At 48.7% G+C, this 20627-nt stretch overlaps 1 protein-coding gene across 1 annotated transcript; it reads right to left on the bottom strand.

The window, feature by feature from the left end:
- Window positions 1-3079: 3079 nt before the first annotated feature.
- ABI3 (ABI family member 3) lies at window positions 3080-20219 on the bottom strand. Its single transcript, XM_028703641.2, has 8 exons — window positions 19838-20219; window positions 18561-18728; window positions 13545-13721; window positions 8153-8238; window positions 7293-7382; window positions 5716-5888; window positions 4834-4962; window positions 3080-3308 (listed from the first exon to the last, which is right to left on the bottom strand). The coding sequence occupies exons 1-8, from the start codon at window positions 19952-19954 to the stop codon at window positions 3145-3147; spliced, it is 1104 nt and encodes a 367-aa protein (XP_028559474.2). The 5' UTR covers window positions 19955-20219; the 3' UTR covers window positions 3080-3144.
- Window positions 20220-20627: the final 408 nt, after the last annotated feature.

The raw sequence follows: 20627 nt of genomic DNA, 5'->3' as shown, positions 1-20627 counted from the left end.
CCACTTCACCATGAAGCTGAGGTGTGTACATTTGGGACTGCCATTGCACATGCTCAGATGTCAAGATTCATGAATAGAGAGTTGTTGGGGGAGGTTGCATGGGGGGAACAAACAGGTAACGTGCAGCTAGTGAAGACCATCGACACCCCACCCCAACCCCAGCTGTGTACACACAATTTGCAAATATAGCTTGAAATGGGGAGGAGGAGGAAGAAACAACCTCACTGTGTTTGAAGCCACTGACGCGCACATAACCTTAACCAGCATCTTAAGCCACTTCTATATTTCCAGCCCTTCAGTTCCTCTCTTCATTCTCAGGCCCACAGCTTCCTTTTAATGGCATCGGTGGTTAAGTCATACATATTCTTGTCTCGTCACGTCGACAGATATTCATCCCTGTCCACAACGCCTTTTTAACCACAGCGCGTGCGAAAAGCACAATTGCTAGGCCCTTCACAGCCCAGACCCTTAGAACCAGCTCCCCCTCCTCCTGTGAAGGCCTAGGACTACACAACATGGCACCCTTCAGATGTTGCTCAACTGCATCTCCCAGCATCCTTTGCCCCAGAACCTGGCCCACCCATGAGGCAAGCTGAAGCAGCTGCCTCAGGCAGCGGAAGCCTCAAAGGCAGTCCCTGCACTGCCTCCACCACACAACCCAGGTAAGGGAGGCTGAGGTAGGGCAGGACTGCACTTTCTCATTTTGGCGAAAGGGGGCAAACTGCTTCTGCCTTGCCCCCGCTGACTGGGGCTGATGGGAGTTCCAACACCTGCAGTGCCCTTAGTTCTCTGTCTCTGCATTAATGGGTGTCAGGAGTGATGGACAAACCGCTCTGATGATCCATGAGCTGCAGTCAACATGGACTCTGTCAGAGAGCTGACAGGCAGAGCAGGTCATTCGCAAGTCTCGGAGAGAGAGAGAGAGAGAGAGAGAGAGAGGCGCGCTTCGTGAACGTGCAGTTAGTTTCTTCATTAAGGAAAAGAAAGCACAGAGATTACTAAAGGTTGCTCCAGTATTAATGAAGCAGTTGTTCAGATGGGCTTGTAGCCCCTCCTTTACTCCCTAGCAGTGGCGTAGCGTGGGGGGTGCAGGGGGGGCCGGGCGCACCGGGCGCAACATCTGGGGTTAGGGCAAATCCACAGGTTAGGGGGCGCAAATCCACGGGTTAGGGGGCGCAAATTACTTGCCTTGCCCCGGGTACTGACAACCCACACTACGCCACTGCTCCCTAGCCCACTGTCAGGCCCCTCTCGCTGTGATCTTTGGCTACGGTGAGCTCCAATGGACTCCCTTTGTGTCTGCCTGGCTCGCCACTCGCTTGGCAACATGCAATAAACCAGGCATAGGCAAACTCGGCCCTCCAGGTGTTTTGGGACTACAACTCCCATGATCCCTAGCTAACAGGACCAGTGTTCAGGGATGATGGGAATTGTAGTTCCAAAGCATCTGGAGGGCCGAGTTTGCCTATGCCTGCAATAAACATCACGTTCTAGGATTGTGGAGGGGGGGGTTGAAAGCTTTCAGCAAAGAAGCTGTCAGAATGGCCCCAAGAGAGAACTGCAAGGTCCGCCTCCCCTCTGTCATCGCTGTTGGTGCCTACATCCAAAATGGAAAACTCCTCGTTCTTTCCGGTCTCTTCACTATCCCTCAAGCACCCTGTTTCTAGCACTTCCCAACTTGTCCCCTCCTCAGGTGTGTCCCGTGTCCCACTACCAGGCCCAGGGTCAAAATCCTCTTCCTCTGCGCCTTCCCTGGGGAGCTCTTGATTGGGCAGATTCCACCATTCTTCCTCATCCAACCAGTCCCTGACAGACATTTGGGTGCACAAATGCCACCCAACATCTCAAATGGGAATGACAGAAATTCAGTGTTCACTACTGGAAGAGAATGTTTCTTTTGCGAGTATCTAGTCAAGTAGCTTCTACCTTCCCTCTAGAGCAGCCTTTCTCAACCTGTGGGTCCCCAGATGTTGTTGGACTACAACTCCCATCATCCCTGAGCTCTGGCCTTGCTAGCTAGGGGTGATGGGAGTTGTAGTCCAACAACATCTGGGGACCCACAGGTTGAGAAAGGCTGCTCTAGAATCTAAACCAGGAGTCAGCCACAAGCGACCCACAGGGTCGTTTAACCGGCCCACGAGCCACCCCCGAACCAAGCCGCCCACTCAGTGAGTCCCTGCGCACTGCACTAAACTGGCACAGCACGGCACAGGGATTTGCTTTCGCAGCGCCGGAAATAGCATCTGCGCAGACACAGACACTGGAAATCGTGCAATCTGGCCCACAGAGGGGTCTCCGCTGGAGTGAACCGGCCAAGGCAAGGTAAACCTTGCCGACCCCTGGTCTAGACCATGAAATCCAAAGAGCGCCACCAGCTGGCAGGAGCAGGGCAGCGCAACGTACCTAGCCTCCTCCAAAGCACTTTGCAGATGCTTTTCTCAATGCAGGGAGCTAAGCTTTCATTCATTTATGCTGTATCCCCACCCCCACCCCCATGCCCAACCTTTCCGTTGCACGTATATTACAGAACTGGCTTTAAAATCAATTAAAGTAACAGCAGTATAACAATGACGCTATGGAAATATAAGAGTATCCACACATGGGATACTCAGGGCAGGCAGAGTGGATGCATCACAGTGTTACACTAAAACTGAGACAGTGTTAAGTGATGGTGTTGATGACGATGAGGCAATCGTTGCTTCAGAAACAGCTGCTGCGGGTTGCAATCCTGTACGTGTCAAATCGGAACTCGGCCCCTTGGAGTTCAACAGGACAATCTCCCGCCTAAGTGTGTATAGGATTGCACACACTTAGCACAGCTGTTGCACAGACTTTGTAGAGGAGGAGAAGAGAGAGGAACCACAGCAGATATTTAACCCAACATCTCTGCATTCCAATCAATTGAGGTGATGAGGATGCTCTGATATTCTTAAATGCCCCCCTCCTAGCTATTACTTCAGCCTGGCTAGCATGAAGTGGGGTGGGAGGGAAATATGGCTGTTGATATGCCAACACACCAACTTCCACCCAAGTTTCCTTCTATGAGACCAAGAACAGAGTAGTCAGTCTTCACCAGATCTCACATTTTAAGTATCTGCATTTTAAAAATAATAATAATAATCTCCAGCATCCGTTCTGCTTCCTTCATGGCAAAGGCTCCGCATAGTTCCCTGGGAACAATCCCTTTGCATCACTTGTCACCCCCTCACACCAGCCATCTGAGTATCTTCGTGTCACGTAAATAACAGTCCCCTCTGCGAACGAGAGTTCTTGTTCCTGCTGCTGAGTATAAGGGTAGAGGGTCACCACTGAAGGCAAAGGGGAAGAGAAGGGGGAAAGGAGGTCAGCAATGAAAAGCAAAAAAAATCACCAGTCCCGAAACGCATTTACGGAAGGAAGGGAACCTGGGAATGGCAATTTGGGGATCATCCGGTCAATAGGATACATGTCACCCATGGCATTCACTGAATGGCATAAACAGCAGAGGCTTGGTGCTGTTGAGGATGGCGGGTGGAAAGCAAAAGGCCAGTCCACTGGGAAGTTCTGCCGTGGCCCTGTGCAAATTAACAGGAGCTCCACGAGAAAACTAATCAGATAGATGGATAGGTGTTTCTCAATGGGGCTCACGCATTAGAGCTTCCCAGCAGACCTGTTAGTACAGTCGTACCTCGGAAGTCAAACAGAATCCATTCTGGAAGTCTGTTCGACTTCCGAAACATTTGGAAACCAAAGCGCAGCTTCTGATTGGAAACCGCAGAAGCCCCGTCAGACGTTCGGCTTCCAAAAGAACATTCGAAAACCGGAACACTGACTTCCGCTTTACGATTGTTTAGGAGCTGGAATGTTAGACTCCCAAGGCATTCAGGAGCCGAGGTACGACAGTATATACAAGTTGGATTTTAAACCTCGGGGACTCAAATGTTAAACCTCAGGGACTCAAATGTCTTTGTACAGCCCCAATATAAAGGTAAAGGTAAAGGACCCCTGACAGTTAAGTCCAGTCACGAACAACTCTGGGGTTGCAGCACTCATCTTGCTTTATTGTCCGTTTACCTTCCCGCCAGACTGGTACCTATTTATCTACTTGCACTTTGACGTGCTTTCGAACTGCTAGGTTGGCAGGAGCTAGGACCGAGCAACAGGAGCTCACCCTGTCACAGGGATTCGAACCGCCGACCTTCCGATCGGCAAGCCCTAGGCTCAGTGGCTTAGACCACAGCGCCACCCGCGTCCCCTATTTAGAAAGCCCCAATATAGGGCTTTCTAAACAGAAATGCAGATTAAAAAGGAACAGAGGAGAAATCCACTGTAGTGGTAAGCAGAGAAGCACAACATTTGTGCAGAACAGAGAAAATGCAGGCAAATAAAGAGTCTTGCAGAATTGCATAGTCCTCATTGCGGAACAGGGCTGGGCGATATATCAATACATGGTCCAAAACCGGTTTGAAATCCATATTAAAATATCAGTTTCATAGTTTTTGACCTGGCAATATATTACGAATCATGATGTCTGTGCTATGCAAAAAAATCACAATGCGGGGGAAACCCTGAAGCCAGTCAATGCCTCTACACAGTTCCATCCTTATTTCAGACATTGTGATATATCAGTATATCACAATGTTTAGCTGGCAATATATCACAACCAGATATTGCCCAGCCCTACTGCTGACTAGGTCAAAGGCTAGTCAAACACCTGGGATTACAGGTAAGTGTGTGCACAGCAGATGGTTTCAGGTGGTTTAGACCCCCAAACATATCAGTGCTCATTGTCAGAATGCGAACCGAATGCCCTGGTAGCCGACTCCAGGAGTTGTCTTATATTTAGCAAGGTACCTTTTTCCAGATAGGTGTCGGGGGCCCATGGCAATTTCTCTGGGGGTGGCGGAGGGGGAAGGAGCGGAGGCACCAGCTGCTCCAAATTAGAGGCGTCCAACGGTGGAGGGGTCATTGGAAAATCAAGGTCTGCAAGCAAACACACACACACACTACTGACTCTTTCACAAACAAATAAAATAAAAAATGTGTTCCTGTGTGCTTGGCCTTCCATGCCTCCTTGCCATAATGAGGAGAGAAGTGCATTGAAACGGCATCACACTCACTCAGAGGAATATGCTTAGTGAAGTGAAGTGTAGGTGGGTTCCCACGAGGCAAGACATAGCGATAACGGCAAGAACCTTTTATTGAACTACATAACTGGGAAACAGGGGCAAAGCAACTGCTTATATACATTCCTGAAAGCCTGGGCCACTCCCACTCCCAACGCGATTGGCTGTCTAAACTTCGAAGCCGCGAATCACGACTCAAGAGTTCAAGGGCCAATGGCAGAGGCCCAAATCCTGAAATGTTCTTTGACTGGACATCGTGTATCCAATCAGAACACAGGAGCTCAGAATCCTTAGTCCAGGCTCAAGCTCAGGCAAACATAGACCACTGAATACATAACATTTAGCATTTCAGGTCACACCGTGACCAACCAAAGGACTCTGGGAAGCAGAACAGGGATGCAATCGGACTCCTCTATTCATTTCCCCCGGCAACTACTGCCTCTGCCTGAACTCAGGGTGTCCTGGAAAGTGTACTCAGCTATGTGGGTTCTGAAGCCAATTCCACAGGCCTGCACTTGTGGGGTATATAAAGCCAGGCATGCAACTACCCCAGCTAATTTTGAGTTCAGTTTTGTTCTGGCTTTGAAAAAGAAGGAGGAGGCAGCCTTACCTGGGGTGACATCGCTGACTGCAAAAGGTGGCGGCGGTGGCAACAGATCTTCTGGAAGAGGAGGAGGAAGAACATCACTTGCCTCTGCCGGTGGAGGAAAAGGCGAGAGCGTAGGCGGTGGAGGTGGTTCAGTAGATGCGATCATACCAGTCTTCTCCATAGCTTCTGTGGGGCTGCAGTGACATTCAAAGGAGGAAGATTTAGGTGAATTTAAGGTACACTGCCCCTGGGCAGGGATTGGGAACCTTTTGGCCTTGTGGATGTTGTTGGACTACAGCTCCCATCATCACTGATCATTGCCCATGCTGGTTGGGGCTGATGGGAGTTGGAGTCCAACAACATCTGGAAGCCCCAGGTCCTTTCCTAGTGGAGGGTCAGCACAGAAGACGCCTGAGCTGATGATACAAGAAGGAAAGACCATTTCTTGACGCTAGAGAGGGGAGGCTGAGCTAGATGCTTTCACCCTGCTGGGCTCAGGTAGATCTTTACTTTCGTTGCTGCACTGTAGATGTTGCAATGGGGGATGTTTCAAAATGGCACGCCCCATCCCAGCAGTCTCAGATGTTTCAGCTGCAGGCTTCCATTGCCTTATGTTGTGGAGCAAGATTAAAAGCGTCATTTTGTGGAGCCCAAACAAAGCTAAGAAGGTCTGAGAGGCAAGTCATTTCACCATCTGTTGTCTGGAGCCGTGGCTGAGCGGTAGAGCATCGTGCTTTGCACACCAAAGGTCCCTGGTTCAATCCCCAGGCAGGACTCCCAGTTTAAAAAGCTAGAAAGCTGCAACCAGCCAGTGTAGACAAATACTAAGCTCGGTGGACCAGTGATGCAGCTAAGTATAAGACAGCTTGCTTGCCTTGGAAGGAAACAAGCTGGTGAGAAGCCCAAATCTGCAGCTGCCCTCCCCTGAGCTGAGAGGAGCAGGTTGGAATAGGAGCTAGGTTCCAAGTTCCCAGCTCTGAATTCCGTAGAACCTGTAGAGATGGAAGGGACACCGAGGGCCATCTAGTCCAACCCCCTGAAATGCAGGAATCCTGCCCACACCCGTTCCTGTGTGGGGTCAAACCACAACCTTCTAGGTCACAGCCAGCCACACACTGGCCAGGGTTAGGGTGCTCACTTGGGCATCACCCCAAAAAAAGAGAGAGCATAACATTTGCTAATTTATATGCTTTTAGAGAAACAGTTCGTTTAAAATACTGTGGTACCTCGGGTTAAGTACTTAATTCATTCCGGAGGTCCGTTCTTAACCTGAAACTTTTCTTAACCTGAAGCACCACTTTAGCTAATGGGGCCTCCAGCTGCTGCGTGATTTCTGTTCTCATCCTGAAGCAAAGTTCTTAACCTGAAGCACTATTTCTGGGTTAGCGGAGTCTGTAACCTGAAGCGTCTGTAACCTGAAGCGTATATAACCCGAGGTACCACTGTAGAAAGGCAACAGATCTCTCCGAAGACCCCTTGGAACAGGAACTTATCTTCATTTTCCATAGAAAAGTAGCCACCAGTTTTCTCCCTAAGTTTGTCTTTGCCACCCACACCCTGTCTCCTTTTGTGCTGAAATATAATCTCACAAATGGTACCTAAGTGATGACAAAGATGAAGCAGATGAGGAGGGTTTGCCCTCTGGGACAACTGGTGGCCGTATTGGCTCTGGAATCCGTTGACTTCTCCTAAAAAAACAAAAAACAAAAAAGTTTGAGTTGAATGTTTATCTTGATCTTCCTCTCTTATCTACTTTGCTTTGGCTTATGAAGCATGTTGTCCAATCAGTGGACCTCCTTCTCTGCCAGCAGACAGGTTAGGATTGCAGACAAAACCTGGCACACTTTAGATCAGGCTTCCTCAACCTCGGCCCTCCAGATGTTTTGAGACTACAGTTCCCATTATCCCTGACCACTGGTCCTGCTAGCTAGGGATCATGGGAGTTGTAGGCCAAAAACATCTAGAGGGCTGAGGTCGAGGAAGCCTGCTTTAAATGTTTTGGACTACAAGTACCATCAGCCCCAGCCGGCTGATGGGGGCTGATGGGAGTTGTGGTCCAAAACAGCTGGCCTGCAAAACACCTAATGGAAAGAGTTTCGGTTCCAGTTGTGTTGGGAAGGGGAGGAAGGCGATAGCAAAGGTGTTATGTACTAAGCTTGGATCCTAGAACAATAGGCAAGTAGGATCCTAGAATGCTACAACTGATTGGCCTGCAGGAAAAGACCAATCAGACTCCAGGAGGGAAACAGAATCAGCCAATCAGACGGGACTCATTGTGTAAATAATGTATATAAAAGCCTGAGGTTTGGGGGGCAATTCAATCACTGTTTTACAAGCTGCAATAAAGAGCATGAAATCACTACAGGACTATATTTCAGAAGGGCAATCTTTGAGAAGAAATCTTGGCTGCGCTAGAAGGCAAACTAGGACTTCATGCCTCTACTTGATGCAATCTCACCTAAGGCTCCCAGATGACTGCCCTGATGATGTCGCATTTCCTCGCCGGCAGAGAGTCCCTGTTTTGGCCAACTGTGTGCCATGATCCTAAGAGAGAGAGGGACCAGAAGGGAAAGAGGTATGTGAAAGAGAGAAAACAAGGCAGTGCTGCTTTTTCAGCAGAGGATTAACCTGTTGTCAGTCACCTTCTCCTTGGGCACTAACTTCAGCGGTAGCTGCAGATTCTGAACCACTTACAAGGACAGTCCCACATAAGGCATGTTAACAGTACTGTAGTCAAGGCCGCTTTAGGTTACCAACGCATGCAAAGGTGTAACAATTTGGCAGCTGATGCTCAAGCGCTGCTGCAACATTCTAATCAACAGAGCTAAAGATTTAAGTCCGTTCTAAAAGCGTCTCTCCACTGAATTCGAAAAGTGCTCTCGCTGGAGCAAAAGTTCCTCAGGTGTGGAAACAGCCTCAGTTCGCTGCCTGTGTGTGAACTTTGCTCTGTTGGTGTACATAGGAAGTTGAATTATACTTAGTCAAACTGTTGATCCATCTAGCTCAGTAAAGGACTCCTGGACAGTTGAGTCCAGTCAAAGGCAACTATAGGGTTGCGGCGCTCATCTCGCTTTCAGGCTGAGGGAGCCAGCGTTTGTCCACAGACAGTTTTCCGGGTCACGTGGCCAGCATGACTAAACTGCTTCTGGCGCAATGGGACACCGTGACGGAAACCAGAGCGCATGGAAACACCATTTACCTTCCTGCCGCAGCAGTACCTATTTATCTTCTTGCACTGGTTATAAATCTAGTGCTGGTTATAAATCATGGCTAGAAACTATCCCAAGCTTTTGTCTTGCTTCACATCTTGCTGCCCGCCATAAAGGTAAAGGAAAATGGCACCTGGACAGTTAAGTCCAGTCAAAGGCGACTATGGGGTTGCGGTGCTCATCTCACTTTCAGGCCGAGGGAGCCAGCGTTTGTCCACTGACAGCTTTCCGGGTCATGTGGTCAGCATGGCTAAACTGCTTCTGGTGCAACGGGACACTGTGGCGGAAACCAGAGTGCACGGAAACACCATTTACCTTCCCGCTGCAGCGGTATCTATTTATCTACTTGCACTGGTGTGCTTTCGAACTGCTAGGCTGGCAGGAGCTAGGACTGAGCAACAGGAGCTCACTCTGTTGCAGGGATTCGAACCGCCAACCTTCTAATCAGCAAGCACAAGAGAGGCTCAGTGGCGTAGACCACAGCACCTTCTCCTCAGTATTGTCAATACTGTCTCCTCAGTCTCCAGATTGTCAAACAGGGATGCTCCCACCCATACCTGGGGATGCTGGGGATTGAACCCAATACCTTCTGCCTGGGAAGCAGAGGCTGTCCCCCTGAGCTACAGCCCTCGCTTGCCCCATCCTGCAACCGAAGCTCACGTTCCAGGCCTACTTAGGCCTCTCGCTGTCATCTGACATGTGAAATAAAAATGTTAAGGTCTTATATTTTAATAAATGTTCATAAAATGTACCAACCAAGCACGTACATAGATATGTGGACCACATGTCTGGAGCAGCACAGGAAGACCGCCCTGGAACCATTTTGACTCCCAAACTGACCAAATGTTTTCTCTGCAAGGAGGGAGGGAGTGAGGGAACCTTCCCATTGTCTCAGGAATTGGGTAATCACCATCTCAAAGAAATGGCCAGACTACCAGGAAAGGCAATCAGATAAGGCATTATCAGATAACCTGGCAGACAGGAAAAACAACAACATTCAAATTTCTGTTGTAGACCGCCTTTTCTGTGATGTATGTATGATGTATGGAGGGGTGGTCTTGAGCTCCAGAGCAGGGAATTTAAAATGTCTATATAAGGGCAGGCACACCTGGGTTCTGGGTCCTCCACCTTTTCTGCATGTGAGGGGAGCACCCTGTTGCAACAGTTCAATAAAGATCAGGCTTACTAGCTGCTTTGCTTCTCAATATTCTCTGGTTGGCCTCTGTTATTTTCTCCTACTGATGGAGAACCTACAACGTTCTCTATAAGGGCTCTTGTGTCCCCCATAAGGGAATAAGGGCAGATTTTGTTTATTACACATGTTTCTACCAGGCTTCTGCACCTGTTTTTAGAGAGAGGGAGGGCTTTTCCTTTCCAGTCTTCTGGACTTAGCATCAAAAGGCCAAGCTTGAAAGCCTCCCTTCCACAGGAGCGCACCTTTTCGTGAAACTGGGTCATCCATCTTGGGGGGCCCTCAGTCACTGAGCCAAATCTGCGTGCCAACAAAGGGCAGCAGCCAAAGTGGCGCAAGGCCCCTGCTGTGGCAGCAGCCCCAGCTGCAGAGAGAACGCCGCTGGGGAAGCAGACGCCAGTGTGGGAACCGAGAGCCCGGCAAATCTTTGCCTCATCAGTTTCAGGCCCTTGTGGTTGAGATCAGTCTCGATGGCTGGCCGCAGCTGACAGCACAATTCTCCTTTTTCTCTTCACGAGAGAGTGCCCAGCGGGGAAGGAAGAGAGAAGCGCTTAAATTTAACTCGCAGGCGTCCTTATGTAGCTGCGACTTCTCCGTTTGCTGCAGGCTGAATTCAGAATGGTATTATTGCTCCGGGGTGGTGTGGAGAGAAGTGTTTGAGACACGTGAAAGTGCGTGGGTGCTTTGTCATCCCCTTTCTTAAATTAAAGAAAGGTCCTTTATTTGGCAATACGGCATTTGGGTCATATCCCCACACCATAAAGCAGTAGCGTACCACTTGAAACCGTCATGGCTTCCCCCAAAGGATTCTGGGAAAGACAGTTCATTAAGGATGCTGGGAGTTTTTAGGAGACCCTCCACAATTCCCAGCATTCTGTTTAGGGAAACTTTTAACGTTTGACGCACTATTGTATTTTAATATTTTGTTGGAAGCTGCCCAGAGTAGGTGGGGAAACCCAGCCAGATGGGCGGGTTATTATTATTATTATTATTATTATTATTATTATTATTATTATGCCATAGCTCTTCAAGTAGGATAAGAGTACTTTGAATGTGTGCTGTGGATGTGACTTGTAATCCTCTTTAAAAAAAGGGATCCCTTTCTTAAAATAAATAGCAGGTGGAAACTCCATTCTAAGACTCGGTTTCTCCTCCTTCAGAAGCTGCCATCTGCATATATATATTTTCTTTTTTAAAAAATTTAATATTTTATTTTGAGCTTAAAAGTCACGTTTTGTCACTCAGCAGTTATATCCAATTCTACCACATTTTTCAATATTTTCTCAGCCATCATGAGGGTTAGAAACTTGTGTTCAGGAAGTCGACGTCATGCAAAACTCACATGAGCCGTGAGTACAGTTACATTAATTAAGTCTCACTGAAAGTGATACTAGTTACTTGCGTCTATTCTATCTGCCACTAATTTCGATATAACCTTTTGTGATTAAATTTATTTGGATTTGGGACGTTGCTTTGTTTTGTTTTTTGACTACTAAAGATATTGCTGTCTGAGTGCTCTCTTTCGTTTCTTTTTTCTTTTTTTTAAAGGAAGAAAGCAATTGCTTGGTGGTTCATCAAAAGGCGTACATTTTCCACAGAGGAAGTGCTTGGAGACTCACTGTCTGTTACTGAGTTTCGGTCTCTAGATAAGTCATCACATCTTCTGGGTTAGGCCACAGCACCTCTCATTTTGAGTCCGAAGCAAACCACACACTGTGCAGCAAGTATTACCACAGCCAGACATATGAATAAAACTAATGATATATTAATTTGCTTGTTTGCTTCCTTTTGCCATTGATGCTGCTCAGTAATTCTAGTGGCGATGTGATCTCCCAGGATGCCCATCTCTGTTGCTCAGAAATTCCCTGGCTCTGTGATAAGTCCAGAGAACAACAGCATTTTTTTTTCCCTTTTAGTTTTAGGGTTTTTTGCATTATGTTAACAGGAGTGATGGCACATATATTTTCTCCACATTTTGCCTCAGGATATACCAGCTGACCTATATGGCTGGTATGCGGACGCACGTGGCGCTGTGGTCTAAACCACTGAGCCTCTCTTGAGCTTGCCGATCAAAAGGCTGGCGGTTCGAATCCCCACAACGGAGTGAGCTCCCGTTGCTCTGTCCCAGCTCCTGCCAACCTAGCAGTTTGAAAGCACACCAGTGCAAGTAGATAAATAGGTACTGCTACGGCGGGAAGGTAGATGGCGTTTCCGTGCGTTCTGGTTTCCGTCACAATGTTCTGTTGTGCCAGAAGCAGCTTAGTCATGCTGGCCACATGACCCGGAAAGCTGTCTGTGGACAAGTGCCGGCTCCCTTGGCCTGAAAGCGAGACGAGAGCCACAACCCCATAGTCGCCTTTGACTGGACTTAACCGTCCAGGAGTCATTTACCTTTACCTTTATGGCAGGCAGCAAGACATTGGCTTGGGATAGTTTCTATCCATAATTTAGAACCAGTGCTAGATTTTGGTAGTTTGCTATTTTAATTCTCAAGGTATTTATATACTCGGGTGTTTAGTTATTCTAAATGCACACATACACACACACACACACACATGGTGTTAAAGCCAGTGTGGTGTGCTAGCTTGTGTGTTGGTCTGGGCCCCGGGAAACCAGGGTCCAATCCTCACTAACTGGGAGAGCCAGTCACTGCCTCTCAGGCTAGCCCACCTCACAGGGTTGTTGTGAGAATAAAATGATGAGCGGGTGGAACCACACACATGAGTTCCCTGGAATAAAGGCAGGATAGAAGTGTAATAACAATACAGCAACAACTGTCTTTATCAGATGTATGACCTGAAGTATGCAAAAGGATTTGGTTGTTTGTTGAATTTATATCCTGCCCTTCCTCTCAAAGGAGCCATTTATATTCTCTCTGTCAAGATAGGATCTAGCCTGCCAGTACTCCTATGCTAGCAGGCAGAAATTCAATAGGTGTGGCTCCCCTCCCCCAACATTCCATAGCAGTACAAAATTCAGCACCGTTTCCCCAGAAGATTCAACAGCATGTGCTCCTTTTCTTCTCTGGATAAGGACCCTTTGGGTGGCGCTGTGGGTTAAACCACAGAGCCTAGGACTTGCCGATCAGAAGGTCGGTGGTTCAAATCCCCACGACGGGGTGAGCTCCCGTTGCTCGGTCCCTGCTCCTGCCAACCTAGCAGTTCGAAAGCATGTCAAAGTGCAAGTAGATAAATGGGTACCGCTCCGGCAGGAAGGTAAACGACGTTTCTGTGCACTGCTCTGGTTTGCCAGAAATGGCTTAGTCATGCTGGCCACATGACCCGGAAGCTGTACGCCGGCTACCTCGGCCAATAAAGCAAGATGAGCGCCGCAACCCCAGAGTCGGCCACGGCTGGACCTAATGGTCAGGGGTCCCTTTACCTTATGGCTTGTCAGCATGGAAGATGTCTACAGCTAGGGGAGCAAAGGAGGCCATGCCCAGCTCTTACCTTTATCCCGTGCCCAATGTCGTCCAAACTGTTGAAGTTCAGCGGTTTCCTGTAATACGCCTCCAGGGGCTCCACGTGGCTTGGGGGGATGATTTTCTGTTGGTGCGGAAATCTCTTGCAAACAGAAAGGGCCCCGATCTCTCGGCGGGACACTTTCTCCATGTGCATCTCCACCACCTGAGGCAGAAAGACACAGTGAGAGAAAGAGGGCATAGCTGGGTCAGGAACCATTTGCAGGAGCTGGTTTAATTGTATTTCTAGTCAACACACAAACTGGCAGCACCATACCATTTTGGGGGGGGGGGGACAGGTGGCAAAGCCCACTCCCCAGGGAATCCATTTTTTGCTCCTCCTCTCCCACAGTTGACTCCTCATTGGCCGTCCCTGCTGGTCACGGTATCCTGCATATTCGTGGTGTACACAGTTCTGTCTGATCCCTGCCCTTCAATATCTGTCGCCTGAGGCAACCGCCTCACTCTGTCTAATAGTACAGCCGGCTTCAGTCATCTGGGTTTTCTACCCTCAAACACCAAAATATGGGCTTGGAGTGTGGGGTTTGCAGGTATATTCCCCAAAATTTCACTGAGGCAGAAGTAATGCATTGTGGTGGATTTATAATGAGCCATCCACACTTCATTCCACTTTATTAGCTGTTCTACGAAGGTTCGCCAACATTATTGCATTATGGCCATCTGGATGCAACAACAACAACAAAAACCACAACCCTGAATATTTGTGATATAAAAAAATTGCAGGATTACTGCAGGGAGCCAGAGGGCATGCACTAAATGGATACAAAGCAGTATATCTACACACACCCAAACCTTTGCAGGTGCAGGCCATATTGAAAGCAGGATCGCGTATGACCACCCCAATGGCTTCAGGAGCACAAATCTTCACGAATGCATAAGAAAAAGGACATTTGGAGACTGTTTGCTGGTAATGCCGCACTGGAAGTACGGCATTGAATTCTGCGCATGATGGCCCCAAGAAGATATGGGGAAAGATTCAGAAGAGGAAGCCAAAGCCATAATGAGGGGAACACTGAACGAGGGACTTGTCCTGGCCAGAGCTTTGTAAATACTGCGGTTGCATGACTGCACAGCTGTGTACATGGCCATATACTTAAAACAAGAGAGGAGACTGAGAGGGGGATGTGACAGCCATCTTCAAATATCTCAAGGGCTCTCACATGGAAGATGGAGCAAGCTTATTTTCTCATGCTCTGGAGGGTAGGATTCGAACCAATGGATTCAAGTTTGCAAGGAATTATTGTTCAGTTATTATTATTTGTTAATTTAGTTTGAATACCACCATATACCCGCAGGTCTCAGGGTGGATTCCGACTAAACATCAGCCTTCCTTGGAGGTTTATAAACTGAGGTTGGCTGCTTTAGCTGAGATTCCTGCATTGCATGGTGTCGGGTTATATGACCCTTCAAACTCTACAATTCTATTATCCTACTCCCCCCCCCAAAGAATCCTGGGAACTGTAGTTTACACAATTCCCAAGATTCTTAGGGGGTAGTCGCGGCACTGTGGGTTAAACCACAGAGCCTAGGGCTTGCCGATCAAAAGGTCAGCTGTTCGAATCCCAGCGACGGGGTGAGATCCCATTGCTTGGTCCTTGCTCCTGCCAACCTAGAAGTTCGAAAGCACAAAGTACAAGTAGATAAATAGGTACCGCTCCGGTGGGAAGGTAAACGGCGTTTCCGTGCGCTGCTCTGGTTCGCCAGAAGCGGCTTAGTCCTGCTGGCCACATGACCCGGAAGCTGTACGCCGGCTTCCTCGGCCAATAAAGCGAGATGAGCGCCGCAACCCCAGAGTCAGTCACGACTGGACCTAATGGTCAGGGGTCCCTTTGCCTTTACCTTATTTCCCACCCCAAAGAATCCTGGGAACTGTAGTTTACCCCAAACTACAGTTCCCAAAATTCTTAGGGGGTAGTCATGCACTTTAAATGTATGGGGTGTATGGCTGCAGCATACCACCAGGGCTGGTGGTGGTAAGGAAGTACCCCCACCTCAATGGCACATTTATTCATTCATAAAGAGCGGCAAATAAATTCAGTTTGCATCTCCAAGTCATTGGTCAGGTTCAGTTGGAAGTTCATTCCCACTGAGTTTGATTAGAGTTGTTAGCTTGCGACCACGTGTGCAAGCTGTAAACGAGGGTGCTTCCACTTCAAACCGGACCTCGGACATAAACTCTCTTGCTGCCTTGGCCTCCGCTCTTCCCCAAACAGCATATGGCACTTGGCAACGTGAAGATGGACAGTGTGCCTTGCTGTGAAGAAATGCACCAGGCAAGGCAAGCCGATGGAGATGTTGTTTAACAGGCAATTCCCAAGGTGTTTGCATCAAAATATACTGAGCGAGGGAAAGCTGCGATAAAACTACACAGCAGTTATAAGTGGGCACAGCATTGCATTCCTTCCTAAAAGCCCCTTTTGCAGAACGGCTGTGTCTCCATGCTTGATTTCCAGCGACATTTCAGGGGACTTAAGGTGAGGCTTCAAACTAGTTCAGGGGCTGAGCCTTGGTTCAGATTAACCTTTTGCCCTAGTGAAGCAGGACATCCGATCTAAAGCAAAGGTGGCTGTTGCCCGTTAATCTCTTCTTGGCATAAAGCGATGAGGAAAGACTCAGTAACCTCTTACAACAACATCCAGAGAGCTAGTTATGAGTCTGTTGCAGAAGACAACAGCAGACAGGGCTCTTGCAGAAGACCTGTTTATCGAGCACCTGTCCTTATTTGCAGGGAAATCTGACAACATTGGCTATTTGATGAGCCTTCATTCCGATTTGTTTGCGGGAAGTTTGGATGATCATGAAGTCAAAGTGAGGGTTGTGCCAGACTTTCCACTGCATTTCACCATCCCTATCCTTATTGCCGGGATGCAGGTGGCGCTGTGGGTTAAACCACAGAGCCTAGGACTTGCCGATCAGAAGGTCGGCGGTTCAAATCCCCACGACGGGGTGAGCTCCCGTTGCTCAGTCCCAGCTCCTGCCAACCTAGCAGTTCGAAAGCACGTCGTAGTGCAAGTAGATAAACTGGTACCGCTCCGGTGGGAAGGTAAACGGCGTTTCCGTGCGCTGCTCTGGTTCACCATGCTGGCCACATAACCCGGAAGCTGTACGCCAGCTCTCTCAGTCAATAAAGCGAGATGAGCGCCGCAACCCCAGAGTCGGTCATGACTGGACCTAATGATCAGGGGTCCCTTTACCTTTACCTTTCCTTACTGCCGGAAGTCAGATATTTGGGGGAAGCAGGTTTGTTGTGGTCAATTGCACAACATGCAATTTGTTGGGATGTGATTGAATCCCATCTGAAAACAGCAACAGCCTGGAAGCACCCAGAGGCCTTTAAGGCAAGTGAGGGGCAGAATGCAGATTGGAATCTACCAGTAGATCTCTGGACTATCTTCGGTAGATCAGCAAAGGTTTCTGACTCCCAGTTATTCAACAAGAAGGTTACTTTCCCCACCTTAATGAAATGAAGAAATGATAAATGAAGAAAGCTAACCAGCCTTAGACTTTTGTGTGAAAGGCTTGTGAGCCCAGTTGAATTCGGGTGCTAAAAATAGTCTCCTAACTTCACACAGTTCCAAGGGACCTGGTTCTTTAATTGTGAACATTGGAAGCTGCCATTGAATCAGACCATTGGCCCATCAGTCTCAGACACGGTTTTCTCCCAACCCTGCCAGGGTTGAATCCGAGACCATCCTCATACCAAGCAGATGATCTACCACTGAGCTACAGCCCTTCCCTCAGGGCTGGCCCTGATAGCAGATATAGCAGGTAACCATGGTTATCTTCTTCAGTGGAATTGTTCCCTGTGGATCCTGTCACCCGAGGCACTTGCCTCACCATGGTTACCCAGACCTAGTTGCTGGTAGCAAAGGACCCCCCACCCTATAATGGTTCAAGCTTCAAGAACCCAAAAATGTAGGTCCACCACTGGTCTAAGTCATCTCCTTATGTTCCTCTGTCAACGATGAGATTTGAACCAGTGTTAACCAGCTCACAGCTCATCCCTCTTATTCTCTGTGCTATGCCAGAACACTCTCCCTCTCAAAAAGCTCACCCTCCCTTTCCTTGCATTGTTACACGGTATTTGGGGAGCCTATGCACCTCTTGTTCATCAGCACATAATGGTGCATATGCTCAGAAGAAGCTCCACCTCTGGACGAGAGAGACCTGCAGGCGCAGAGGTGGTAAATGCATGATTTTGGCACGATTTGTGTTCTAGGATCCAGCAGCAGGAAGTGCAGATTATTAAGCAGAAGGCAAACAGTTATCCCTTACCATTCCCCTCCACACCTCCCTCTTGTGCTGAGCTAAAAGTGGACTTCATCAAAGTGTTTGGAGATACCAAACCGGTGACACGACAGAGGTGATTAATCCATTCCACGGATGTTTCCTGATCCATTATGTTTTTATTCTCTGGGAAACAGGAAAGCCGTCAAGCAACAGGAAGAGGAATCCGATGTCCAAGAACATTGTGTATGCCTCCCTATATTCCAGTATGAAGGGAAGGCACAGGGAGGGGGCATCTGGTTTGTAGTCAGGGCTCAGGGGACAAGGCGGGTCTGTCTGCTTTGGGGCTTTTAAACAGTGACACTGCAAAGGAACACACCCAAAAGGCTGGGAAGCACAGAGCAACTCTGCATGGTCAAGGGGCCAGAGCAACTCCCCTGTTACAAAACAGGTTACAAAATATTCCCCCATTGCAGAGGGTTGGACTGGATGACCCTCGTGGTCCCTTCCAGTTCTTCAATTCTATGGTGGAAAGAATTTGTTTCGCATGCGCTTTAGTGCAGCAGCGTGTGTATGGTCCCCCAACTAAAACTGATTTAAACAAAAAAATGAATCTCATCCCCCAGGAAGCAGTTTAAGCAGCCAAAACAAAGGCAGCCAGGGTCCCGACTCCATTCACAGAGGGCTACCAACTAGAAAAACAGGTTCCGGGGCAAATAAAGCCCTCCCGCCGCACCTCTTCATGTTGTCTTCTCACCTGCGCAATGGAGCAGACTTTGGCTTCCACCTGCCGGACTTCAGCCAGCTGCAAGTCCATCGTTTTGAGGATGTCGCTCGCCAGGTTGCTGATTTGGTAAGCCACGCTGGCTAATGACTGGGTTGCAAAAGCCATGGTTTCCTCGAGGGCTTTCCGCTTGTCCTTTGCCTAAGAGGTTTATGAAAACGGAGGGGGAAGAAGGGAGAACTCTGCCATAAATCAGAACTGAATCGTGTTTTTAAAATATTTTTTGTTCTGTGTATACTGCAATGTGCTTTTGTTGCTATGGCCGTTGGCTGATGCAAATAAAGTTTCATTCATTCAACATTCAACTGAATCATGCTCTAAGGGGCTACGATAGCTCTACCTGCTACACCCAGTATCGCATCCTGCACGGTCACAGCCACACTAGTAAAGGTAAAGGGACCCCTGACCATTAAGTCCAGTTGTGGCCGACTCTGGGGTTGCGGCGCTCATCTCGCTTTACTGGCCGAGGGAGCCGCCGTACAGCTTCCAGGTCATGTGACCAGCATGACTAAGCCACTTCTGGCAAACCAGGGCAGCGCACGGAAACACAGTTTACCTTCCCGCCGGAGCGGTTCCTATTTATCTACTTGCACTCTGACATGCTTTCGAACTGCTAGGTTGGCAGGAGCAGGGACCGAGCAACGGGAGCTCACCCCAGGGCGGCTAACAACAAATTTAAAAGACTTAATTATAAAAGCAGCATAAAATACAGTATAAAAACATGAACAACAATAAAATTAAAAAATCAATTTAGGGGAAATAAGCATTAGATAATGCCCAGGGCTAGCTGGCTGAATTGGTCCTACTTGGGCCAGCGAGGAGACCAGGGAAGAATTAGCTGTGGGGTCTCAGAGCGGGTGATCTTCATAAAAGGGGAGGGGGAGAGAAGGGAAGGGAAATAAAAGATCAGGCTGAATTCCAGGAGGAATAACTCTGTCTTACAGGCCCGACGGAAGGAGGTTAAATCCTGAAGGGCCCTAGTCTCATGGGACAGAGCATTCCACCAGGTCGGAGCCATCACTGAAAAGGCCCTGGCGGAGGATAGCCTGACTTTTGTTCATGGACCTTAAGGTCCTCTGCGGGGCATACCAGGAGAGGCGGTCCCGTAGATACGAGGGCCCTAAGCCACAAAGGGCTATAAAGGTCAAGACCAGCACCTTGAACCTGACCCTATACTCCACCGGGAGCCAGTGCCCAGTCTGCCCGCCTGGCAGGGCCGGCCCCTGAGGCAATGCCCTCTTGCCACTCACCTCCTCATAGTTGCTCTCGCAGTAATCTGCCACTTTGAGAAGGTTGCTGTAGTTGTCCTTCAGGGTTCCCCTGGCGCTGGGGATGGCGTTCTGCATCAGCTGCTGCAACTCAGACATATCGCGGCTCCCCACTTCCTTCTCTGAGCGCACGGTCTCAGCAGCAGACAGGTTTTGAACCTCGCAGCTGGGCTGGTGGACTCTTTTTGTACTTGAGTTGCCTCCCGTGGGCAGAGCTGATCCCTCCCCCTCAGCCTTCTGTCCCAGATGTCGTCTTGCTGACACCCTGAAATTTATTGCTGCCCTCGCCCAGAAAGCGTGCGTGCGGATTCCTGTACGACACCCTCTCTGGCCTCCGCCTCTGTAAGCGCAGACACCTCCATTCTGCACAAGAGTCTTGAAAAACCGCTCGCATGCCCAGAACAAGGGTCATGAGAATTAACAGAGGAAATCTGGGGAGTAGCAGAGGCGGAGGACCTGTGAAGAGAGGAAACCATTATTTTTAGAACCATTTGCTTGGCTGATTGCAGAGATCTTGGGAGCAGAGGGTTGGCTTTTATTACTAATCAAGCTGTGGTGAAATGCCCTGGAATCTACTGAGGGTGGAATTAAATAACAATAACAACAACAACAGCAACAGTGGTACCTTGGTTCTCAAACTTAATACGTTCCGGAAGACCATTCCAAAACCAAAGCGTTCCAAAACCAAGGCGCGCTTTCCCATAGAAAGTAATGCAAAACGGATTAATCCGTTCCACACTTTTAAAAACAACCCCCAAAACAGCAATTTAAC

The sequence above is a fragment of the Podarcis muralis genome, chromosome 13 (genome assembly GCF_964188315.1).
Source record: "Podarcis muralis chromosome 13, rPodMur119.hap1.1, whole genome shotgun sequence".
Classification (NCBI taxonomy): Eukaryota; Metazoa; Chordata; class Lepidosauria; order Squamata; family Lacertidae; genus Podarcis; species Podarcis muralis.
This window is presented reverse-complemented; position numbering and strand designations above follow the sequence as displayed.

Excerpts from the sequence above, each read along its gene's own strand:
- ABI3 (XM_028703641.2), bottom strand. The coding sequence starts at position 19,954 with ATGTCTGAGTTGCAGCAGCTGATGCAGAACGCCATCCCCAGCGCCAGG. Across the intron at positions 7,383-8,152 it reads CAGTCATCTGGGAGCCTTAG|GAGAAGTCAACGGATTCCAG; the intron begins GTGAGATTGCAT and ends TTGTTTTTTTAG. Across the intron at positions 4,963-5,715 it reads AGTCAGCGATGTCACCCCAG|ACCTTGATTTTCCAATGACC; the intron begins GTAAGGCTGCCT and ends GTTTGCTTGCAG.